General features: G+C 47.1%; 3 protein-coding genes across 6 annotated transcripts in view; 1 reads left to right on the plus strand and 2 right to left on the minus strand.

Annotated features, from left to right (window-relative positions):
* The window catches only part of LOC149361328 (uncharacterized), a 304,360-nt gene that overhangs the window by 42,752 nt on the left and 235,840 nt on the right, over positions 1-25,768 (minus strand). The gene's annotated exons all lie outside the window — the stretch shown is intronic.
* LOC149361329 (uncharacterized) lies at positions 1,896-3,854 on the minus strand. Its single transcript, XM_089569499.1, has one exon. It carries the CDS (start codon positions 3,846-3,848, stop codon positions 2,286-2,288), a length of 1,563 nt encoding a protein of 520 aa, XP_089425625.1. The 5' UTR covers positions 3,849-3,854; the 3' UTR covers positions 1,896-2,285.
* Positions 6,230-20,625, plus strand: LOC149361330 (uncharacterized). The gene is made up of 7 exons (XM_089572660.1): positions 6,230-6,340; positions 7,370-7,578; positions 11,005-11,079; positions 14,747-14,797; positions 15,209-15,301; positions 18,605-18,846; positions 19,892-20,625. Exons 2-7 carry the CDS (start codon positions 7,371-7,373, stop codon positions 20,090-20,092), a joined length of 870 nt encoding a protein of 289 aa, XP_089428786.1. The 5' UTR covers positions 6,230-6,340; position 7,370; the 3' UTR covers positions 20,093-20,625.

Below are 25,768 nucleotides of genomic sequence, written 5' to 3' on the forward strand. Positions count from 1 at the left end.
TGTACGTGCCGACGGGGCAGAGATGGAGTAGCCACGGCAGGCAAGCAGGCAGCTAGAGTAACAGTGTCCCCACGGGGTCGCTACAAGGTCCGGTAAGTTCAGGTCAGAGGCCGGGAAGAGCAGTCGGGTGGAGTGCGCCGGCTCAGGTGGACGAGCCTGGCTGCTGCGCAAGGGGCGAATGATGCAGGGTGCCGAGCTGACAACGGACATGGGAGCAGGGGAGGCCATGGTCGGGCCGTCACCGACTGTAGTGCTGCCCGCGGACACAAGTGTCGTCGGTGTGGGGACGTTGGAGCTGGTGTCGGTGGGAATCCGGCACGCCGAGTACGTCGGCACAAGCGCTGGAGTGGGCGAAACGGCTCCGTGGCCTGACAGCAGCTGTGTTTTGACCATCGACATAGCGGCGACAGCTGTGACGATGCCGGAGCAAGTTGCTGGGCTCAATGCCAGGTGTTTGGGCGAAGCGGGAGTGACAGTCCGGAGCGACTGGCCAGTGCTGATGCGCGTGTGGGCACGGTTGGCTGTAGGTGGCTGCCAGGAGGTTGTGGCAGTGACATGCCGTGGAGCTGAGACTGCTACATCAGACGGCTGGCTGACAGCAACAGGCACAGCTGGTGGTTGGACAGTTGCTGCACTACTCGGTGTGGGTAGCTCGACCATTCGGTGCCGAGGGTGGCTCAAGTCAGGCACCAAAGCAGACGCTTGCTGCAGCGGTGTCGAGCTGCCAGGGTCAGAATCCGAGAAGCAGTTGATCGTACTGAGGGCTTGGGGTGGGGCCTCTTGGGCAGGCGGTGTGGTCGCCAGGGTAGTGGGGCTGGTATGTGGCATATGCTGCGGTGGCGGCGGCACCCTCACAGCAGAGGTCTGCAGAGCTGTTGGCGGTAGTGACGAGGTAGATGGGGACGCCGGAAACCTTGGCACGGCTGCTGCCGCAGAGTCGTCTTTGGCTGCAGGAGGCTCTGGCGACAACGCCACTGAAGCGCAAAGAGGCAGAGCCAGAGACGCGGGTCGGATAGTAGTGGGAGCAGGACGCGAGGCGGAGCTCGTGCGGATCCCACCTGGTGTGGCGTCGAAAGAGACAGCCGGGCTGGAGACGCTGGACGGGAGTGGCGGCGATGCGGCGAGGGGCTGCTGAGGCGGGCCGGGTTCTGATGAAGGCTGCGTGGGCGCGAGCGAGGCCGGTGCAGGGCCAGAGGCTGGCGGCGGCGAAAACGGGTCCGCTGCGTCGTAGAGCGGCGGCGGAACGTAGTAGGCGCCGAAGTACGCCAAGACGGCCGCACGCAGCTCATTGTATGGCCGGCCGCCGAAAGCAGAGTAGGTGAGCCGACGCAGGAGTTCGGCCGGGAGGATGTCACAAAGGACTTCGTGTTTGAACGGCTGGATGGTGATGCCGTTCAGGTACATCGCAGCCTCCAGTTGGGCGAACCACCCGCCGACGCCTGCAGACCGGAACGCCGGGAGCGGCGGGTCGAAACTTGGGTGCTGCCAGTACGCCATGCTGGAACACCGCTGAGATAGAAGGCACGGTTCGCCGGGTCACCACTGTTGAGGTATTAGCGGGGTCGCAGCGGAGCACCAGACAGAGACGACCAGCGTGGCAGGCTTCTAGTTCCGGACTGCGCGTGCCGGGCGTGCGCTCCGAGCACGCGCTGTCGTTCTTTATTTTCTTTTGTCGCGGGAACGCCGATCTCAGCGCCTGCGCTTTATAGCGTCGCCGGGCGCTACAGTGGCATCCTGCTACTAAGCACAAAGCTACAAGTCACATGCAAGCTGTGCTGCATTTCGATAGATGCAAAATACAGAAGCAGTGTGGCTTTGGCATCCCTGTGCTGATCTCAATGACACAAGTTTGATCCTAACAGCAGCAGCCATAGTTCGATGGAGGTTAAATGCAAAAATGCTTGTGTGCCGTGCGATGTCAGTGCACATAAACCAAACCCAGGTAGTCAAGATGAATGATGCATACTTTGAGCTGTTCCCTTCATACGGAACATATTACTTATGGCAAAGGCTTGCCGCGGTGGCTCAGTGGTTACGGCGCTTGGCTGCTGACCCGAAAGACACGGGTTCGATCCTGGCCGCGGCGGTTGAATTTCTTTGGAGGCAAAATTCTAGAGGCCCGTGTGCTGTGCGATGTCAGTGCACGTTAAAGAACCCCAGGTGGTGGAAATTTCCAGAGCCATTCACTACGGCGTCCCTCATAGCCTGAGTTGCTTTGGGACGTTAAACCCCAATAAACCAAACCGAACTTATGACAAAGGTTCTGCCAATACCAATTCTGGCTTTCAGTGCAGGTGAAGCAGTGGCAAAATGACATGCCCTCGCTTATATCTCAACTTCAGGCATTGGACCTTCTCTTTGATGTCTGACAGGGGCCAGGTCATTATCTCATCGCCAAGAGCACGGCAGCGCCAAATGTTCAGCCTTGATGAGGGGAGTGGGGTCTTGTAAAAATCCTTGGCATTGGGCAAAATGCCAGCCTTGACAGTATTTTCATACACATCGATGATGACAACAGGGCGATCTTCTACAAGGTAGCACTCCCCTACCTTCACACTCCTCTCCATTTGCTGCGTGCTATGGTGTGGCAGCAGTCTTTTCTCTGACATTCTTCTGCTTAGCTGCGCTAGAGGCTTGCTGGACGTCCGTAGCAGCTTCTTCATTCTCCCAAGATGGCTTTCGAATGGGAAAGCACTGAAGCTGTCCAGAGGCCCATGGTCCAGGCATTGCTGTGGCAGATGAATAAGCGAATGAACGTTGTAGACAAGTTGCTTGGGTCCATACAGCTTGCCGAACTCCTGCACAAAATACATGAGCAAGTCCCGAGCAAACTCGTTCAGTGCTGCATGATGTTCTGGCGACACGAGTATGCGTACAGCCACATGAAAAATCACAAAGTGCTCGTACTGCTCTTTTGTTAAAATAGAATTCAGCACAACTGGCCCCAGGTAAAGGAGAAATGAACGAAATTCCGTTGCTTTCCATCTGTCCAGTTCTTCAGTTCCCCTCGGCTTCCGCTGAAAGAAGCTGGGGAAGTCTGTGGCTGCTTCTCGTAACCTGTTATTGAGCTCAGCCCTTTGAACTCTGCCCAGCCTTGCTGCGTGTCCTTTGCAGACCCAGTTTCTGAGAAGGCGCCGCATCACGCCCAGGCAGACGAGGTGCATGTATTCCGTTGGGAAACATGCCACCATGTCGATATTTAGAGATGTAAATGGCGAAACGCCAGTGTGGTGCCGCTCGTCTGCCTGGGAACGAAATGATTCATTTGTGCGCTGCGGTGCATGCAGCTCAGGAAACGTGAGCCTGCCTTCAAGGTAGCACCCTTTCTGACTGCAGCGTTCACATGCGTGATAGCCACTATGGCCAGTAATGGCTTTCACGAAGCTCCTAGCAGGGGCATCGCAGATTACAGCAGCGAGAGTAACATTCGCATGACTTCCTTTGATGACCAGTCCATGACAGGTCAGGTGGTCAACTTCCTTGAGGAATGGGGCCAGGTAGTCTGCAAGGCACGGCGGTTTCCCTGCACCACAGTATGCGCTGACCATGAAAGGTGCAGAAGCAGTAATGTTGGTAACACGGCACAAAATAGGCCACAGCGCAGTCTGGGTGCTTTTATGCAATGGCAATCCATCAATGTTCACATGAAGCTGGACATTTTGTGCCACAGGTCCATGCCCAACTGCCTGTGCAATTCCGTCCGCAAGGCCAAAATGCACAAAAGACCCATCGTGCTCCAGGTTGGCTTTTCTTTCGGTTTTCATCAAGGTCCTTGCGTCTTTGGGAAGGCCTGCGATCCCTTGCCGGCGGCAAAACTTGAGGACGTCATTAAGGCATGTGTGAGTCATATTATGCTTGCTTGCAATTAGGGCTAATTCTTGTGCTGGAGAAAGCTCTGCTTCCACAGGCATTTGAAAGAAAGCTTCACTTTGCTGGCTGCCCGCTGGGTTGACTGGGGATGCAGCATCAGCAGGCATTACTTCACTGCTATCGCTGTCATCTGACTCACTGTCATTTGAGTCACTCTCGCTAGAGTCGCTGCACTGGCTGTTCTGCGCTGAACGATCACCCTCATCTGCGCCGCCTTCTAAACGTGATGTGGGCAAGCGTCCTCCTTGAGAGTCTACTTCGTCGGCTAGTCCGCTGCCGCTGGCGCAAGCACCGTCGGCGCCGACTTGCATTTTCAGCCGCTTGCTTGCCCCTGATCCTGAGGGTGACGGGCCTGGAATGCCGCACAAGTCTTCTGAGGGGGCTTCTTCGCAACCTCGTCGCATCGGAGGGAGTGCAGGGGAAGGCTTGGCTGCGACTTCAGGGATGCCGAGTTCCTCCAAGACTTGTTGTTACTGCTTCCTCACGGTGCGGTACTTTTGCCACTTCGATGGCATCGCGAAGCTGAAATAAAGCTGCGCAGTTCCAAGCAGTCCCAAATGTCGAACAAACGATGACCACGAACGAGGACCGACCGCGTGCACGGACAAACGACAAAAGAGGAAAAGAGGAGAGCGCCAGCAATAGCCAAAGCAGCGAGGCAGCCAGCAGTAGCCAAAGCCAGCAGCGTCAGCGACGTTAGCAGCGTAGAGGAAGGTGGAATTCATCAATAAATGATTAATAAATGAATTCATGATCAAAACTCTGTAGAGGTTTTTTGACCGTGGGTGGAGTGCTTAAAAAAGACCCCATTTGATTCTGCCACCTCCTTTATGCTCTTCAGGCCAGTTATCTCTTGCTCTCTCGGTCTGCTGGACAGCACTTTCTCCCAATGTTCAAGTGCTCGGTTGTTACGGCGAAAATATGTTTTAGCAGCTCATATACGCCGGTATATGGTGACGCTGGACATAATCCCGTTGCATGCGCCGTTGGTACGTCCTGTCGTTCCGCGCTTCCTGTGCACCGAATAGCCAAGTGTGAACGTGGGGACGAATGTTGCAATAACCGTCAAAGGCTGCTGTCATGAATTAGGGCAACAGTCATGGCACTGGCAAAGGCGCGTCATCGTGCAGGCCTGCATGTTTTCGCGTCCTTTTGTATAGTGTACTTGCGATGTTAAAGAACCCCAGGTGGATGAAATTTCCGGGGCCCTTGACTACGGCGGCCCTCATAGCCTGAGTCGCTTTGGGATTTTAAACCCCCATAAACCATGAACCAAACCTTTTGTGTAGCAGTGGTAGGTTTATTTCTTGAGACGCCCATGCATGCAACACATAATGGACATTTATTCTGATATCTACTGCGGTGTATCTTGTGCAAGATTCTCCGAAACTCCGCTCGCTCCAAGGACACGTCTGTTCTGTTCAGTGTTCAGTCCTTCTGGGCTTCATTTGCGCGCGCCACCAGCGTGGACCACCACATGTGAACTTTTCTGCTCTACTCCCCCTCCCAATAGGTCACAGATCAAGGAATCGTGATAGCAATAAAAAGATTTAATCAATTTTCTTATGGTAGGTCACGGTGGAAGAAACAGTGTGGTAGGTGCCTCTTATTTACTTTTTAGCTTTTCTCGCTGTCCCTCCTGCGGGACTTTGGATGAAAGCGCTGTAAGTCCTCGGGCAGTGCCGTGCCCACCGTTTTTATCGTGAGCTACTACATATGCCTTATGGGCTCGGGGAATCTGCTGCAAGATTCGAACAACGACTTTCGATATTTGACTGCGTGTAGTTGCTGAGTCATTGCTGTTTCTTCAGCTTCCTTTGGAAGCCTCGTTCGAATTGACGCGCACGCTCTTACTCCTAGCTTATTGTCCACGATTACTCCTGTCATCGCGTCCCTGTCACCGTATTCCGCCGTACGTTATACATTTATTCGCATTTCATTTGGTGTCTCGTAACATTCAGTATACTCCGGGTGCATACTCCTCGGTACGGGGGAAATGCGGAAACTAAATATGCATCTGCTACCTTACTTCCAGTGACCTTTTTGTCCTATCATGACGATCTTTTTCAGAAGTGTACCCTCCAACGAGTTTTACTTGTGACCATACACCTGAGCCCACAGTGTACCTGAACCACCGTGGCGCTAAAACTTCTCATAAAGAACTTGCAAAACAAAAAATTAAAAATTTTTCTGTTTGTCGCCTGTGGCCGCTTCGTTGGGAGGGAAAAAATTGTAAGGCTTTTTACCTACGCATCAGTTTCAATACGCCAAAAATTGAGGGTAGTGGCGCTAGTCAACGGTACGCTTCAATGTGTTTTTTTTTTCAAAAAAGACCTCCATGACGCGTGTTCTTCCTCGATCTCAACGTGCTGTCCGCGCTCCACACGTGCGAGTTCGATTGTCCCGCACGTGTTTTTCAAGCGGAAGATCCCCATTTGAAATCATCGTGCGAGCCGTAAAGTCGATTCGCGTAAGTATACCTGCTGTTCTGTTACGTCGCCTGCTTTGGTTAGGTTAATGCCGTGATTGTGTTCTGTCGAATACCTGTGGTTAGTTGCTCAAAGTTTCACTGAGAAAATTCGCAAGAAAATTGCGCGGGATTGTTGAATAGGTCCTGACAGGGTCCCTATCGCTTCCCCGTGCAGATCAATTAATGAGAGGCGAATTAATAAGAAAAAGAGAAGGTGCTACGCGCTCAGCGCAGCCGTGCGCGCTGGAGCGATAACAGTGAATGCATGCCAAGCCCTTTCTACTGAACTGCTGTGAGCGTTTTCTAGAGACGGCCGAAAAATGCGATTTGTGCTTAATTTTCTCCACTAGCACCAAACGCGAATTTTTGCACGCGACTTGGTTGCCACGTGCAATGGCGTAGCTTGTCACGGTCGTATTTGCTCTCATTGGCGCTGAATTCTTGCTTCAGTTGTGTGATTTAGCGATCTAAAATGCGATTAGGCATGTTTTTTTCCCCTACCTCTTAACACGATTTCCTATACGCGACAGTAATTGCGTAAGATGTAGCGTAGCTTCTCTCTCTAGTATTTTCTTGATGTGTCGCCGAGTTCCTATGTTCAGTGCTGCATTAAGGCATAATTCCGCGGCAGTTCACGTTTCCTTGGCTAATTGATAGGCGAGCCTTGCCGCGGTGGCTCTGTGGTTAGGGCGCTCGACTGCTGAGCCGGAGAACGCGGATTCGATCCCGGCCGTGGCGGCCGCGCTTTGATGGAGGCGAACGCAATGCTCCCGTGTATTGTCCGATGCCAGTGCACGTGTAAGGCCCCTAGATATCGGAAATTACCGGCGCCCTCCATTACGGCGTCCCGCGCCGATGTCGCTTTGGGAACCTCGTGCACCGCCATTGATAGGCGAGTAGTTGGATGTGTTCAGCTACTGACATTGAAGCGTTGCATGCGCAATGTATGGAACGGCATGTCGAATTGCGAGTGTGTGTGAAATTTATGCTTCCCAGCCGTCCTTTTTGAACCCTGTCTTCTCTGTGCAGCATGCCTAAGCGCTTTGCTGTGGTGAGGTTTCCAGAGGAAAACAGTGTGGCAGCTGTCCCCCTGACGTGGCTGTCAGAAGACCACTGTTCATGCCAGTGGCCTGTCACAAGAGGAGTTGACGTCCTCCGCCTGGCAGAGGAGGAGGCTGACCCAGCCTCTGCTGACGGCGAGTGGCAACAGTTTCCTGTGTCTGTTGTCGCCAGGAGCCGTGAGTAATTGCATTATAGACATTATGCAATGAGGGCATAAATGATGAGTCTGCTGTTGTGGAAAGCTCACTGCCTGCCGAGAAGTTTCATTCCCAGCTGCTGCTTTGTCACATATCTGCGAAAGCAAGAGGGTGGATGCATTCTCACCCACTACATGTATAAAGTGTTGTCTTTACTTAATTTGCATTAACTCTACATGGGCAGTATGAATGTTGCATCTCGAAACCAGGGGATGGGAAGCCGCCACTTTTTGAGAACACTTGCTGCTCCCAAGGATCATAGTTTAAGGGTTTAAGACGGCGAGATCTGGTCTGTGGATATGTCTCTGGCTTTACCATGGCTGTTTGAGGTGTTTTGGGCTGCAGAGCAAGAATCCAAAGGTCTGCTGCTAAAGAGAAGGAATAGACATACGGCAAAAAGGCTAGTTTGCCTGCAGTTATCATGAACCAGTGCACAGGAATAAGGCTGTTGTGCATACAGGTCGTCAACAAAAATGCTTTGAAAAATGAATAATCGGAGGAAAGGATATTTTCTAGTTATACCTATGTTTACAACATTTACTGAGGCACTTAAGCCTCTTCTTCCTTCTGCTGTCGAGATTGTTTTGCACAGCAATGTACAGGCAAGATTTTCTCGATAGCTGTGTGCTCAACAGTGCAGTGAATGTTCACATGTCCACTCTCAAGGAGGGACATGCAGATTATAAACTCAAACCTCGACTGGGTACCCTGTTTGATGCCGGGTCATGGACAACTATGTAGGCTACTGCCTCGACATCTTCATATTTCCATTGCTGTAAACACTGACAGTATAGGTCAAATGTTTAGGGGAATACCCCAAGGTGGAGTAAATTTGTAATAAGGGAGTAATTACTCATTGGCATCCACCCAAGCGCAGCCATACGGCTACAAAGGAAAGCTATACAGTTTTCTCAGAAACTTCGTAGTTAAAGAAAAACTACTTTAAATACGAAGTTTCTGAGAAAGCTGTACAGCTTTCCTTTGTAGCTGTATGGCTGCGTGTGGGTGGATGCCAGTGAATAATTACTCCCTTATTACTGACAGTATAGCAAGTGGGATGCTGTTGCAGCGAGCACGCTCCATCCACAGAGCCTGGAACATTGCTTGAGCTGCACTATAGGTTCCAACGCAGTTCAGAGCAGCCCCAGGAAACATTCAGCTTGAGCTTTCATTTGTATAGTTTTGAAAGTTGCCAAAATTTTGCTGATCATATCCTCATTTATGCAGTTCTTTTTCTGAACACTACCTCACTTTTTGCAAGCCCCGTACAGCTGTCGTAAGCAGTGAAACCATAGCACAAAAGAAAACAAAGCAATCATTGTCTTACAGGAACAAAATGAGCATGAATGCAGTGAGTTTGAACGAATACAAAGTTTTACTTCAGTAGCAACATATGAAAAGGCTGTAAATTAACTCACTAAGAATGATGACACGCTTTGATGCAAGCTGCTTTGTTGCTATGCCATTCACCCATCTGCTGGTAAAGTAATTATACATAGTACAAGGACTTGTCATCTGCAAAGTGAAGTGATTTCTCGAGAAGACAAAGCAATTTAGCGATGCGAGTGCATCACATTCAGCGCAGCATTCTGGCAGATGCAGTTTGTAAGGATCGGTGCCATCACACATTTCAATTTGCAGTTGGAAACATAGTAGACTTGGTCTCGTGAGCTTTTCAAGCTACAAAGGACCAAGCACATGCACCTTTTATTTTGTCATACTGCTTAAAGTAAACTGAATTAAGACATCAAGCTGCATCACAGTGGTAAACAGCTATGCATCCAGACTAGGGCGTTCTCAAATATAGCAAGTGCTTGCTTTGCGAGCCTGAACTGTCAACATGTGCGAGTGATGTATAGGCCATTGCCAGTTCCTTCTTGGGTTTTTATTCTTCAAAAAGTGGTTGGAGTTGAGCGTAATAGATGAGCTGAATTCCAAAACAGTGTGTGGCAGATGCTTTGGGCTGGGCTGCACTGTGTTTCGTTTTCAAACAGTGATCAGTCCTTTTTTGGCATTTCATGTTAAGAGTTCCAATGAGGTCTGTTGAGGAAAAAAGTTAAATTTTTCAATCCGGTGTCCTTGTAAATAAGTGAAGTTCTTTGCTCCCGAATAAAAATCAGTTCTAAAATAGGAAACAAACTGGATAGAGTTGTCGCTTTGAGGAGTATTTGTGTAATACTTGAATGCAAAATGGGGAAAGCATGCGGACTACATATAATCTGCAGCGATGTTATTGTTCACCAGCCCAATCATGGATCTCTTTTAGAAAAGCAATGTTAGAAAAGTTGATCATAGATGTGCCGGATTCCTGTGGATAGTTTAACTCATCAATATGTAGTGCACTTTTTCTTTTTTTTGAACTTGAGGTTAGTCACAGGCATCATGCAGCAATAAGTTTCTCTTTCACGCTTTGGTTTAGGGCAAACTCAAAAGCCGTGTGTGTACCATGTGATTTCAGTGCACATTAACGGTGGTGGAAATTATTTCAGAGCCTTCCACTACGCTGTCTTTCACATCTTATGTGCAGCTTTGGGAACGACAATAAAGCCACACATAACTGTTCCTGGTAGCTCCTGGTTTGTGTATTGTAGCTGGAGCAAGCAATGATTGTTTTCGAAACTTTTACCAGCGCTGCAACTGGGGACAGGGAACAAGGAGAGACGGAAGGACGAGCGCTACTAACAACTGGCGCTACTAGCGCATCTCCTTCCATCTCTCCTTGTTCCCTGTCCCCAGTTGCAGCGCTGGTAAAAGTTTTAAATATGACCCAACCAGCTCAAATCTCTGTGAAACAATGATTACAAGAAATACTCTAAGCTTAGGGAGTGGTTTGGAATACGGGCAATTATCTTTCTTCGCTTCTTTCACCCCCTTTATCCCTTCCCTTACGCACGTCGGGTGTCCACTGAGATATGTGAGACAGTTACTGTGCAGTTTCCTTTCCTCAAAAACAATTTTCATTTTTGTTTTGTATGTGGCACTTCATTGCCCATGTGTGTGCGTGCGTGTGTGTGTGTGTACTCTCCCCAGGGCTGTACTGTTCTTTTAAATCACAAACATGCATTCCTCTCAGGCTTTGCACTGGATACCTGAAAGAGCATACCATCTGTGCCAGTGCATTAATGTCTAGAATTTTATAAAATGTTGTAATTTCTTGTTTTATCAGTGTTTGTGAGGCGCTTGGATGCTTTTTGACGTCCAAGTGTAGTCTGACTTTTGCTTGCACTCAGATGTGTCTTAATCAGGGGTTGACCTAGCAAGAGCCCACGCTTTTGCTTTTGTGTTCTGTACGAGTACTGCCTCATGTGAGTACTGCCTCATGTCTGTCGGTGTGTCACTGCCATGTCCTTTGATTTTGTGGAAAATGCCGCTTTCAGCATACCTGAGATTTTCCCTTTTTTTCAGGCACCTACTTGAACGCAGAGAGAAAAGTCAAGCGATACCAATACAACTCTGCAGTAGAGAGCTCTGCAGTTTCTGGTAATTGAAAAGATCTAAATTTATAAATAAATTAATGGAGGAAGAGTATCTCAGAGAAAAAGAATGACCATATTTACTCGCATAATAGGCGCACTTTTTTTTTTTTTTTCAGAAGGTCTGGCTCAAAGTTCAGGGTGCGCCTAACTCGGGGTAAAATTTCAGAAAATTTTTCGTCTCGCATTCTCGCACTTTAAAACTGAACGTACCATATAAACGCACACGTGTAAGGGCCTTACCATGGTCTCCCGAAGGAAAGATTAAATTAAAAAAAAAAGCTTTTTGTGGCTGTCGAAGGCACGGGTACAGCAACTAGAATTCTAGGCACTGTAGCACGGGATCTGTGGTAGCGTGTTAGTTTATTGTAATTGTAGCTTTCGTGTGCCACTGCAGAGCGGTGCGATTTTTCCACAATGGGCAAGCACCTTAATAGGTACACGGCTGGGAGTTTGCTCTCAAACACAGGAAGTGTGCAGCGGTCCTGAAATCGACGTGGCTGAGAAATGCAGCAGTTGCGACTGGGCGTGCCTAAATTTTCTTATGTGACTCCAAGTGCCGTGGTTTTCGTGGGCTGAAGTCGGGAAGGTTTCCAGCTGGAGATGAAGCTTTCCAAACAGACATTTAAAGTGAGCATCCCTGTAAACTGCGTGTGGCTGTTCCATGCGATGTCGTTGTACGTGCTGTGGGTCCGCAGCAGCTGCGACGGCAGTAGCTCCAGTGAGGACTAGTAGTCAGTCCAGCTGTTAAAATAAGCTCGGGTTGTGGAATGTGCACGAGTGTCTTCTTTTTTCTTCACCTGAGATGGGGGAGGCGGGAGGGCGTCGGCTTGCAGTCGTGTAAATACAGTATTGATCAAGTGCAAAGTTCTGGGTGCGCCTATTATGCGAGTAAATACGGTATTTATGAAGTCTCAGTTACGAGATCTTCATGGAACATGTGGTTCTGTGTGCCGATTCCAGTTATGCCATTTAATGCTATGTAAAAGAAGCCCTTGTGCATATGATTACTATGTTGCAAGTTTTTTGTCTGAAGCTTTTAAGATTATTTTACTGCTCCAAACTTGCTTAAATGGATGTCATTAATTTGTCGTGACAGCAAGGAATGTAATAAGGGCAAATTTATCACCTTGCTAATCGCATAACTTGTGGAAATGGAACCAAGAACTTCCTTTCTCATTTCTAAACTGACCACTTGAAAACCTTGACAGAAATTTTATGACAGCCAGCGTGACGTATTACTCGTATTGCATTGTTTACAAGGCAGTGGTATGCATTTTGTAAGTTGCCTGCAGTGAAGATTTCTTTAAAGCCAATGAGAACAACATTGCATTGCATATACTGTAAAAGCTTGTTAATTTGAACCTCAATGGACCAAGAACATAAATAGTTTAAATGTCTAATGACCTTGAAAAAACTTCAGAAGTTCTTCCATGACAATAAACTTGTTTTGTAAGACTGGGTGATGGGTTCCCAGCTTTTCAGATAACAGCTTGGCACTGACTAGTTTTTCATGTTTCCATTAATGATTTATTTTGGGCAAACTGTTGAGAGTGTTTAAGTAGAATTGCTCAAGATCACAAGGGCCTTCCTGGCATACTGTGCGGTTCAACACGGTGCGCTGCACTGCTGCTGTGTCAAACCCCTCACAAGTGGCACCGTCAGCGGTGAGAAGACTTCACTGCACAAACAGCAAATGGCACATGACAAGCGCACAGTTTCAGCTACTCTCGAAAGCTACTCTGCAGCATGGAATTCATCTTGCCATGCCAGTCATACCGGTTCGATATAATATAACAATTCCTTCCTGAATTAGTTCCACTTTTGACTTTCCCATCCTTTGCCATTCACTGGAGTGACACCATGCCCTAGACTTCAACAAATAATCAAGAGTGAATGAGGGGCGTGGCGTCTCTACAACCAAAGAGCAAATGGGGAAATTCAAAAATGGATTGGGATTGGTTTGGGAATCATTATATTATACCACCCCTGTATGTTGCCTTCAGTCAGGGGCCCGTTCAAATAAACCGGGGCAATACCCATAGCATCTGAATTAATCATCGGTATGGCGTCATAGACATACTGTATTTACTCAAATGTAACGCGACCACGATAGTAACACAGTGGTCGACTTTGTGTGCACAAAACAGGAAAAAAAGAGTGTGTGATAGTGATGTGAGAAACGAGGCTGAAGTTCGACAGAGATTTACTAGCAAGTATAAAAAAAAGAAATGGCTTTCCTGTGGCTCATTTTCATAGAAAATTAAGGACGTGCCTGTACAGGAGTTACTACCAGCGTTACCACGGGAAAGTTTTGCGTGCCCCTTTTGTCATGAGAGTAGTGAAAAAGATCAGATAAGACCAATATGATAATCAAGGATTCCCGCCATGCTGTCGCTATGTCAACTTCTTTTCAAAACTGAAACTTCTCGCAGTCTCAACCACGAGGGTGAGCCTTCCGAATGCCAGTGGTCGTCCTTGGCAGCATTTAAAAGAGCTATCATCCAACGCTTCGAGCCGCTGTAAAATTTCGTGAATTTGATGCTAGCGAAAAGTCTGTCAGGAACGGAGAAGAGCAGCGAGGGCACCTTTTCGGGCGCAACAGCAGCATTAAGCTTTCCGTGCTCCGGAATCTGATCACTAGCGTTAGCTTGTGACATCAGTGGTGCTGCAGGTGTTATAGTGTTCACTGAACTTTAAGAGAGTAAAACAATGGCCTTTACAACCTTGTGTGTTGTACTGTGTTTCCTGTGGAAGGTGCATGGAATTTGCGCTCAGTGTGCTAGGGAGCCATCTCTGGTGAATAGGTTCTCGCTGCTTTGCTGCTACTCTGATATGTGAGGTGCCGTGCCGCCGCCTCAGCTAAGTACTTGTGGCTCAGACTTTCTGTTGGTAAGCCAATGCGGTATTCTAACTTCATTCTTGTTCTTTTTTTTTTCGTTTCCTGAACTTTGGGACTAACTTGTCCTGCACCTTCAACAAACATTTGCATAAATTAGGCATAGTGTAAATTTTTCTTTTAATTATACTCGATTATAATGCAAGGGCGGACTTTGTATTTTCACTTCTGGTTAAAAAACTCGATACATTTCAGTAAATACGGTAAAGCACCTTTGGCCAGGACTAAGTAGTAAATAGGTTTTTGAGGAAAGGAAAAGGGTAGTATCTGCCTTATATATCTCACACCTGAACCGTGTGGTAAGGATAGGGAGGAAGGTAGGAGTGAAAGAACAGAGAGAGAAAGAGATGCCGTAGTGGAGGTCTCTGGAATAACTTCGACCATCTGGGGATTTTCGACATGCACCGACATCGCACAGCACACGGGCGCCTCTTGCATTTCAGCTCCATCAAAACGTGGCCGCTGCAGTCGGATTCGAACCTGGGTACTCCGGCTCGGTAGACCTTACCACTGAGCCACCGCGGCGGGTAGTCTAAGTTGGCAGTTTCAATTTTCCGGGTTTCTGAGTTCAGGGGGGTCGAAACAACGAGCTTTTACTGTATTACATAAGGAGGCAGGCTTATTTTTGCATGTAATCAAATGGCATTTTTGGAATCTGCAATAAACATATGTATTCCTTAAGATTTCATAAGTGAATTCATTCACAAATTTTGGTCGAGATCCTCTTTCTTGTAATGTGCAACGTGTATGCTTACCCGCCTTCTGTCTTCTTTAGGGGATGAATTGGCTGCCCGTTTGGAGCCTCCGGTTCAACTGCCATCGCCCCGTAAGCCATCACTAATTTTTGTGTTCAATTGTAGAGTTCAATTCTTTTCACACAGCCTTTTGGCACTCACTTTCTTGTCAGAAGTGTGCTCATGTATTATGTTGGCAAGTGTTGGAGAGAAGTGTGAATTTGAACTAAGGGAGGGAGGAAGGACTCCATGTGCTGACTGCTTTAGCAAGAGGTAGTTAAGCGCCTTCATCAAATTGCAGATGAGGACAAGTTTTCCATCTCAAAAACAGTGGTCAGTGTGCTGACGCTTTCCTCCCGTTTAAGTTTGCACTTATTCCTGGTCAGTTCTGCCAAAGGAAGCTTGGAAAGTTCACCTGCCATTTACCAGTAGCACTGTTGTTAATTGCAGTTTTTCACATTGTTTGCATTGCCACTAATGCTGCATTTCTTGTTTGCCTTCAGCCTCATTCTGCAATGCCCAAAGGGATAAGGAGGGAGAGGAGCACGGGGACATTGCAGAAGCTGAGGCCACCAGCCACCAGGCCGCCGCTGATCGTGAGGCTCTTAACTTTCATTACTCATATATCTGTGTCACCTTTTGGAGTACTAAAGCTTGATTTGCCAGGTTTCAAAATTTGTGCATTATGAATAGTTGCTGCTGGTGCAAACACTCGCTGCAGCATTTTTTTCCCTTTTTTTTGGACTTAGAGTTTGGAACACATAGAGCCGATCACACACAGTTCTGTACTGCAACGAGGGCGGGAGCTGGGAGGGGAACTGACAGCACTGGCATGCTTGGCTTTCCTACAGCATTCACAGTTGTGAGCAAAAGAGGAGAGACCACGCCAGTGATGATGACTGTGATTTTTCTACGTATAAGAGCGTGCCTGGAGGGAGTGTGGGCAGACAAACATATTTGGTCGGGTACCATATCCATATCTTGAAAACAGGTGCTGCACAGTGAGAAAGTGCTGGCACGTAGTTCTGTCTGTTTGCGTGGTCTCTCCACTTCGGTACTGGTGCAGACAGAAGTAAACGGAGCGTGCTGCACAAGAAAAAACTGTATTAGCACTGCCTCACTGAGCCAGACGAAAGCTTAAAATCGCCAGGTGCATGTGCACATCCCTAACCGGTGCGACCCTCCCATTGCTTTGCTTGCCTTGCTTTCGGCCGGTGTCAGTGTTGCACTATTAATAGTATGATCTGATGGTTGGGCCCTTTGTAGTGAGTGAGCATTTTGGAATGTGCAGACTGCTGCCTTGCTTTATCTGGGACAGCTGTAGGCATGTTTCTGCAGCAAATATCCAGTGTGTTTCGAAGTTTTGTTGCCGCTGGAACTCGACCGCGTGTCTCTGTCGACCAAATATGCTCGAAACACTCAACATGTCACCATAGTTTTCGGTTGGTTTGATATAGTTACCATTTATTTTCTGCCTTGTTTTTGCGTGGCGCCAATGCAGCCAGCAATGCATGCTCCCTGTACATCTCTCCTGCAGCACATTGCTCCTGCACTGGAGCGTGCTGTAGTTGCTGAGCTTAAAATAAGGTGAAACTCCTGCTCCTGGCGCCGGTTGTAGTGCATTCCAGCGTCGCCAGGATAGTGCTTGGTTGCAATATGTATACTGTAAAACAGACTGATGTCTGTATATAACCCATCGCAGTTAAGCTCTCTAGCTCGGACAGAGCAGCTACAACTGCTGGCTGGAATCTCTCGTGGTTCATTTCATGATTAGTGGGTGCACATGGGTACGTGGGCCAAATCGTGCTCGGGTGGCACACACCAGTGACGCACCCGAGCTTTGCTCCGCACATGAGAGCATGATATGCAGCCCACTGTCTCGGTGGCGTTAAGGTAAGGCGATAAGAGCAGGTTTCAGTGCAGGAGAGACAGGACGTATGCATTATTGCTGCTTCGGCACCCCGCAGGAGCAAGGCAAATCATCAGTGTGACTATAGTAAATGAATTCGAAACTGTGGCGGTAAATAGAGTGCTTCAAGTGTGTTTGGCGCAATTGAGTGCCCAAACAACAAAAATTCGAAACACGCAGGTTGTTTCCGGCACAAATATGCCTACAGCTGGCTCAGACAAAGCTTCTTAGTGGCAGCGTTGTCCTTGCTGGTTCTGCCATGTCAAGGCAGTGATCAGCGCGTTGTGAAATGCCTGCTCGCTACAAAGGGCGTGACAATCCCATCATAATCATCATTAGCGCAACACTGACGCTGGTCGAATGCGAGGCAAGCTAAGCAATCAGAGGGTCGCACTGGTTGAGGCGTGCATATATACACGTGGCAATTATTAGCACTTAGCATTAGCGTTAGATATCAGCACTTTGAGGGCACAACATATACAATGATCGCAGCATCACTGGCATAAACAGTGAAACCTAATTTAATTGGAAGTCATCAGGACTGCAAAAAATATTCTAATTAACCGGGTTTTCGAATTAACAGACCGCAGCAAAAAAAAAAATGGACGCAGACAAAAATTTTGTTGCAAGAATATGCTACCTTTGTGATTACATTATAATTACCTACGAAAGGTTGACTCTCCAGCTCGTAGCCCTTGCTGGCCCTCCCCCCAAAAAAGGTCATTGCACATCCTAGCCCTGCATGCTTTGTCCCACCGCTGCATTTTGTTTTGTAGTTTCCCACTGGATGGCATCGCGGCGCACGCGAAACTGAAAGCGACAAATGTGTAACTACGCAATTATAAGGACAGCAATCTGAAGCCACTGGAAATAACAAGCAGAAAAGCGGTGTTCCACACTCTCATGTGGCCTCTATGACAAGCAACAAACTAAACTACGATTCTGTAGTTTCATACTGCGGTGCGATGCACACCCTGGATATTAACGGTTGTAAATGTGTCCCTGTACTACCTACCCCTTGTCCAAGGAAGTGATCGCCAGCGCACATGAGCTGGGTAAACAGCGCACAATTTGAATTTTCGTCAGAGGAACTGATTAGCATGCGAATTAGCAGCTTTTTTTATGTAAGGAGCCCCATGCATCCTGCCGGTGAACAGGCACCAGCACGGGGTGAGTACTACCTGCTGCTCGTCCAAACAACCTTAGACACCATTAGATAGATTAACTCTGTGTGCAGGTCGATCCCGAATTTCAGAATGATCCTAATTTGAAGGTTGACCTAACCCTCCTATCATGGCACACTACTCAAAGAAACGGCGCAGGGTGGCATAGCGTGCGAGTCAACCTGTCGCGGGCACATCAGAATGGTCGCATTGTGAAGCACACACTGACGATGTTAGGTGCAGGAGGTGCTTTGATGCCAGCACCTCTTCTAGGTGCTGTCTTGACCACGACCAGGCTGGAGATGAGCAACAAGCATGCGCACCACTGCCTCTAGTTTGGCCATGTCTTGACGAAGCGTTGGGGAGCCTGTCACGTGGAAGCTGGTATTCTCGCCTGCGTTGCAGTATAACATGTCTTTTCCTCTGAAGGCGCATGCTTCAGCGGTCCACAAGTCGTAGCTGATTCGTTTTTTGCTGAGAGTACTGGGACTGGGGTGCTTTGCATATTGAGCATCGGCATTACTAATCGGCAATGCTTTGCAGCGCTGCCTCGCGGCTGGAAGTGGCTGTCACTTCATCAGTTTGTGGCAAAATCAGGATCGGACATCCTCGCATGGCATCTCAGATCATCAAATAACCGGGCTAGTGCATGCCGCTGCTTTGAATTATATGATCAAATTTGCAGTATAAATAATGGGATTGCAGAAATTCTTCAAATTATCCGTGATTTCGAACCAACAGAGTTCGAATTATTGAGGTTATCCTGTATGTGGATGTGTCACTGTCTGATGTGCAGAAGCCTCCTCTGACTTAAATGTTTGTTTCAGCGATCACTCTGCGGGTGTTGCACCTTCTCCTGGAGGTGCGCCAGCAGCTGCGTCACAATTCTCAGCAGAATGAGAAGATTTTGGAGAAGCTGGCGGCGCTGGAGGCAGCGAACGGGGCTCAGGCTCCCGCTTCAGCCCCTTCAGCCCCAAGTGTGGAGCTGCCCACCCTACCTGCCTATACCCTGGAAGAATTGGAGGTAGCGGAAGCAGCAGTTCGGGATTCGGGCGTGGCCGCTGCTGTGGTAATCTCCTGTTTGTTTAGTTTTTTGCAGTGATTGCAGTGACCAGTAACAAATGTATGTCGGTTTTGTGCTTGTTTTTCCTAGTTCTATTAACAAATAAGTCACCCGCCAAGATTAGTTGGATGCAGTGGTTAGTAATGATGCTTTTCTTATCCATAATCCCTACTTAATGTGGCATGTGAATATACATATTAACCTTTTCTGGTCAGGTATACGGTATTGTTCATGTTTATCGTGAAGGCTTCAAAACATTTTTTCGCCTCAACCGCTGGCTCGTTTGGGGTAAAACTGGGCACAGAGCTTGTGTGCTGTGGTAACTTTTGTCCCATAGCATGCTTTGCAATGATACTTACTTGAATCAGCCGCAAATAATGCAACTCTGTAATCGTTTGCACCGAGATCCACGAACTGAAAGCCGCCGCCAACGCCAGATTGCCACGAAGGGCGGCAGTGGTGCCGTCGAGGGACCTGCGCAGCTTGTGATGTTGATCTCGACACACTTTGTGTCGTGGCGCATTCCTCCGTAAACAACAGATGGCGCCACGAACACCATTTTGTCAAAAACCTAGGGTTGCCGGCTTTCAGTTCATCAGTTTCGAACCAAACGATTACGGGTTTGCATCATGTGCGGCTGAACCAGGCAAGTACTGTTGACAAACTTACTACGAGTCAAAAGTTACCTGCAATACCCAAGTTCAGTGCACATTTTCAGTATAAACGAGCCAGCGGTTGGGGCGAGAAAATTTTTTAAAGTCTTCGCAATAAAGGTGTGCAATACTGTTCTTTCCCCACTGACTGCTTCACGAGTCAGCGTTCGTTTAGGTCTTTAGCCTCTCGCAAAGAAAGGGAGTGGCATGTCATGATTTGGTTATAAACACTTACTTGGTTATGAAGCATTTTTTTTTTCAGCTTCGCTGGGGCTTCAGCGGAACTGCGTCTCCTTTCTGTTTTGTTTTCTGTTTGGTGCTGACAGGTAGCTACTACGGTTGAAGATACAGTGTTATGACCAAAAAGAGGTCGTGTCGCATTTCTTATATTTTTGTAGCAGAGGAACCTGGTCCGCTTGGGTGGACGGTCCTTGCGGGAGGTGGGGTCGAATATTATGACAAACATCATGGGTGTGAGGGTGCAGGAGCAGTTTAGCCTTCACGGACGGAAGGGAAAGAAGGCATTCATCAACATGACGCTGTGCAAGGTGGCGACAGGTATATTTCATTTTTATTTTCTATTCTTCTGCTGCCTGTAGACAGTACTACGTGCTGCCACATATTTCAAGAGTATGCAAATATTCCAGCAGTTTGAATAGTGAAATGAGCACCCTCCTATGTGTGGGATTATTCAAATGAATCAAATCTGTTTGTTCAAAATTGTTCATAATGTTAACTGCTGGAATGCTTTCAAATAATTGGCACAATGTTCAAATAAGACCTGCTGCATTTTTCTTCAGCTGTTTCAAAAACGGCGCCTACACCAATGCCATGAGCCATTCTGACGCAATTCATATGCATGGGACGAAGAGTTCAGTGCCACAGCATGGTCCATTTGTGTAGCAGTATACACAGGACTCGTACATGGCCTTGAAATCTGGACGGCACATAGGGGCTCAAGCAAGCTCGGAAAACCATGCTTTGATGGCAGATCTCTGAGGCTATGGCTCATATGTAGCAGGCACCCATGTTTTGTTCACAGGTGCAGCCTCTATTTTATTCTCATTAGTCAAAAATAGCCCGTACATATAACGTTATGCTTATAGATGTAATATGCTGACTTCATGTTACAGCCACTTACAGGAGATTAGGGTTGCATCTTTTATCTGCTGGGAGGTTAGCCTTTAGTATTGTAACACAGCACCGTCACTGATGCTATATTTGGCACGATTCTCATTTTGTACGAATATTAGAACAAGTAGTGAATATTAGTTTGATTCCTCTTCAGTTTGGTTTTTAGCTAAACTATTTGTATTTGATGTTGAGAAAATACTGTCGCATGCCCCTAAATGTTGTATTTAATGTAAACTTGTTTTACACAGGTGCGATTGCTGAGAAGCAGGGGGTTGACCAGGCTGAAGCACTGGGATTTATTCGAAGGTGGCTGCCGGGGTCAGTTGACCGAGGAGGCGGCAGGAAGAGGAGGTATGCCGAGGAGTTTAGGCAACCCCTCCAACCTGCCGTCTCGGCAGCCACCCAGCCCAGCGCTGGCTCTTCCCCCTGCTCGCTCGCCCTGCCCTGCACCCCACCCCAGGCCCTGCCCTGCACCCCACCCCAGGCCCTGCCTGGCACCCTACCCCAAATCGAGCATCCCACCCAAAGTCCTGCCTCCCACCAAGTCCTTGCCCCCACCCAAGCCCTGCCCCGCACACCAGTCCTGCCCCGCACACCAGTCCTGCCCCGCACCCTTGCCCTGCCACGTACCCCACCCCTGCCTCGCACCCAAGCACAGTACCCCACCACTAGCCCTGCCCAGCACCCCACCATGAACCCTGCACAGTACCCTACCGCAAGCCTGGCACCCCACTTCACCACGAGCCCGGCACTCCATCCAAAGTCCTGTCCCCTTCCGAACCCCTAGCCCTCCCTGCCTAGCGCACCTCACGTTTCAAAAAGATTTTCAAAAATAACAGCGCGAAAAACGGGGATGAAGGGTAGAAAAACACAGGGCAAGCACTGTCCTGATCAGTGCTTGTCCTATGTTTTTCTACCCCTCGTCCCCGTTTCTCGCGCTGCTATTTTTGAAATGTATCACCAACTCGCCCGCCTAGCTTTCGTGTTGAAAAAATAAAGATCTTATTTTGTGAATACTTTTGGTTGCCTCATTTCTTGCTTACCTTCCTGTGGGTTGGTAGGTGGAATTGTACCATATTTTCGAAAAGTAACCAGGGTGCATAGTTTGCATCACAGTTGTATAAGGGAATCCTTAATTCCCTAACGATGAGTTCTGGACGGTGAGGAGATCCTAGGGTTCTTACCCTACATATGTTTGTTAATCCATGCAAGAAGCCAGCCACGCAGCCTGGTTACTTTCGAAGACGATCGAAAATGCTGGTCAGTAGCCAGCGGCTGGGTTTGCATGCGCCAGCGTTCAAAAGCTGGATGCCATTATTCGAAAGCTGGAAACCATTATTCGAAAGCTGGATGCCATTATTCGAAAGCTGGATGCCGTTATTCGAAAGCTGGAAACCATTATTCGAAAGCTGGCTACCAATGTTTGAAAGCTGGCTACCAATGTTTGAAAGTTGGATACCAGTATGAGACCTTTGCTGGCCCATGCTGCAGAACGAACATTGGTCTTGCGTTGGCCGCTTGATTGGCTGAACGTTGGCCCAAAACTGGCATGAAAGTAGGGCCAATGTGTGATGTGGTAGCGCTCGGCCCAAATGCCAGTGTAGGACCGATGTTCGTGCCAATTTTTGCCAACAGTTGCCCGACGTTTGACCAATGTTGTTGTGCTGCCTGGGTTAATGCCTCATCATTGTCGAGAGAAGACTGACAGCACAAGCGTGTCAGTAGAGGCATCACGCTTTTGGACCGGTATCGAACGAGTTTTGCGAGACAGTTACTGAGTAATTTCATCAAATAAAATTTTCATTGTTTTTATTATGCCCCCTCTTTCTCTTTCCTCTTTATCTGCCACTTCCTTCCTTCCTATACCAACGGATGATGAGTGTCCAACGAGATATGTGAGACAGTTACTGCGTAATTTCCTTTCCTCAAATACAATTTTCATTTTCTTCATTACGGCCCTTCGTTCTCTTTCTTCCTTCGCTCCCACTTCCTCCCTTCCTGTACGGTGCGGTGCAGGTGTCCGCCGAAGTGACAGAGACTTACTGCGCCATTTCCTTTCCTCAAAAAAGGTGCGTTCAAAAGGCAAGGCATCGGGCAGAACGGGTGGGGGTGTTTCATGGACTAGCTGGCAGCGATGCAACACCCGGTCGCGTTCCACTCCTAAAGGTGAAGTTGAAGTGGCCATAATTAGCGGCTAATTTGTATGTGGTCTTTATGATGTAGGCCTAATTAGGCATTAATTAGTAATTTTTCATTACTTCGTACTTAGTCAATAATTCTGTGCCGTTATCCAGTGGTGACGTCACCAGTGCCGCAGAGGCAGTCAAAGTAATACGGAAAACGCTTTCGCCTCAAGTACTTTACACAGTCTAACTGTCCCCTGAAGTACCGCCTGATGGCGGTACGTGCGCTCGAAGCGCAGAGGAAAAGCAGCGGAAACGTGCTTTGCTACTCATTTAACTGCGACTTCTGTAATTTTTTATTTTATTTTATTTAGTACATACTGCAGACCCATTTCAGGGTCCAAGCAGGACAGGCATATATTCTTAAAACTCAAAAGATACAGAACACAATGAAAAGAAATATACATAAAAATGAGGAGACAAATTTTGCAAACTATTACGATGCCATAACGTGGTTCCAATCGGATATTGTCCGCGGAAAAAACGAATATTTAAAACAGTCAGTTTTCGCAAAATGCGGTGTCAATGAGTGAATGTGATGATGTCGGGTACAACGTGTGGTAAAGGGGATATGTACTGTGAAGGATCCAAAGCAAACTTATGGTTAAGTAAAGAATAAAGAAACTCAAGGCGATATTTTCCTCTTCGCGTTTCAAGTGTTTCAATATTGTTAGCCGCCATGAGGTTAGTGGGAGAGTTGGTGATTTTAAATTTGGAATAGATAAACCTAACAGCTTTTCTTTGAACCCTTTCAAATTTATATATGTTAAGTTTAGTGAATGGGTCCCAAACAACCGAAGCATACTCAAGCTTTGGCCTGATGTAAGCGTTATATGTTAGCAGTTTTACATGAGAAGGTGAATTTCTTAGTTTATGCCTCAGAAAACATAGCTTTTTAAATGCAGAGGAGCAAATTTTATCTATATGTGAGTTCCAGGAAAGACTGCTTGTGATTGTTACACCTAGATATTTGTAGCTATTAACCTGCTTTAGTGTTGATGATCCGAGTGTATACACGTGGTTAATTGGGTTCTTTTTATATGTTATTTGCATCGAAACTGTTTTTTCAGTGTTAAGAACCATGGAAAACTCACTGCACCAATCAAGTACATTTCGAAGACACTGGTCAAGTTCGTTTTGATCGTTAGTACATGTAATTTGACGGAAAACGACACAGTCATCAGCAAACAAGCGAATATGAGTTCCTGGAGTAATCACATTAACAATATCATTTATGTAGATCTGAAAAAGCAAAGGCCCCAAGACGCTTCCTTGGGGCACCCGAGAGGTGACTGGGAGACAACTGGAGCTGCACCCATCGACTGAAACAAATTGCACTCTATTCGTGAGGTAATCTTGCATCCACTATATTAAAATGTCCGGAGGATTAATGTTTTTTAGTTTTTGAATGAGTTTTCCCTGGTGAACTTTATCAAATGCTTTGCTGAAATCCATAAATATGGTGTCTATTTGAGCATTCATATCCAGTGTTTTAGCAAAAGTATGTACTATTGCAACCAATTGTGTTATTGTAGAATAGCGCTTTCTAAACTCATGCTGAAAGTCGCTTAATATGGAGTGTTCTTGAAGAAATTTGTTAATATGTTTAGCAATAATATGTTCGAGCATTTTACAGCATGCGGAAGTTAAAGAAATAGGACGGTAATTTTGTAGTAATGTGCAGTCACCATTTTTAAAGATGGGAATAACTCGAGCAGTCTTCCATTCAACCGGAAGTTTTGATGACAGCAGAGATTTTTTAAACAACACAAAAAGAAACTTCGCAATTATTTCGGCATAGCGTCTCAAAAATACATTTGGTAAATTATCGGGACAAGAAGAAGTTTTAGGTTTCAGTTCTAAAACCAAAGCAAATACACCAGGGAGGCTAACAAAGTCAACCTCCGGTACAGGAAAATATGACGCACTTTGTACAGTTTGTACACCTGCTTCAGAGAATACGCTGTGAAAAAAAGAATTAAAATGGCGTGCAATGTCAATCGGATCAGTCAAAGTATCTCCCTCCGCTGTTATTTTTGAGATATGTTTCTTGCTGTCACTTAGGAAGTTCCAAAATTTACTTGGGTCATTTTTAACAAAACTGGGTAACGTTGTGTTAAAGTACAAGTCTTTTGACTCACGAACCCCACGTTGAAGATTATTTTTAAGCGTTTCAATCTGACTTAACTGGCGGTTTTTTTTCTTAGATCTTTTTAGTTTTCGCTTCAGTTGAATAATCTTCCGCGTCATCCAAGGTGTGCGTTTGTGAATTTTTTTGCGTTTATTTGGAACGAAGGCATTTACACAATATTGACACATTTCGACGAATCGCTCCCACAGCTTGCAGACACCATCTTTATCATCGAAGCTCGATAAACAAGTTTCCATATGTTCAATCACTGCGGCATCATCAGCGCTAGAATAATCCTTGAAACAACGTACGTGACTGGCTTTTTTGTTGTGGTAAGGGGACTTAACTAAATCTATCGATACGCTTACGAGGTGATGGTCTGAAATGGCTGTTTCGACCGATACAGTATGCATAGAATATTGACGGCTAGCAAAAACTAGGTCTAGTATAGAGGAAGATGTACCTTGTACACGAGTAGGTTGATTTACAATTTGAGCTAAATCATGAGCAAGCATGACATCAAACAGAACGTCTGCACTGCTCCCAGATTTAGCACCGCCTTGTAAGCGGTCCCAGCACACATCTGGCAGATTGAAGTCACCTATTAACAGTATTTTCTTATTTTGGAAATGAGACAGGTGATGTTGTAGCTTAATAAGATAGTCGGGTGTGGCATCTGGTGGCCTGTAGCAAGCATACAGGATGAAAGAATGACCCCAGCAAGAAATTTTTATGCAAAGGCATTCAAGGTCATGAACATCATATACAAGGTCGCATTCTACAGAGTCTTTTAAGAGAATGGCTACGCCGCCACCCCTTGAGGTCCT

Source organism: Amblyomma mixtum, chromosome 2, assembly GCF_055824585.1.
Source record: "Amblyomma mixtum isolate Tamu chromosome 2, ASM5582458v1, whole genome shotgun sequence".
In the NCBI taxonomy this organism is placed as follows: Eukaryota; Metazoa; Arthropoda; class Arachnida; order Ixodida; family Ixodidae; genus Amblyomma; species Amblyomma mixtum.

Excerpts from the sequence above, each read along its gene's own strand:
- LOC149361329 (XM_089569499.1), bottom strand. The coding sequence starts at position 3,848 with ATGACTCACACATGCCTTAATGACGTCCTCAAGTTTTGCCGCCGGCAA.
- LOC149361330 (XM_089572660.1), top strand. The coding sequence starts at position 7,371 with ATGCCTAAGCGCTTTGCTGTGGTGAGGTTTCCAGAGGAAAACAGTGTG. Across the intron at positions 7,579-11,004 it reads GTCTGTTGTCGCCAGGAGCC|GCACCTACTTGAACGCAGAG; the intron begins GTGAGTAATTGC and ends CCTTTTTTTCAG. Across the intron at positions 14,798-15,208 it reads GGTTCAACTGCCATCGCCCC|CCTCATTCTGCAATGCCCAA; the intron begins GTAAGCCATCAC and ends GTTTGCCTTCAG.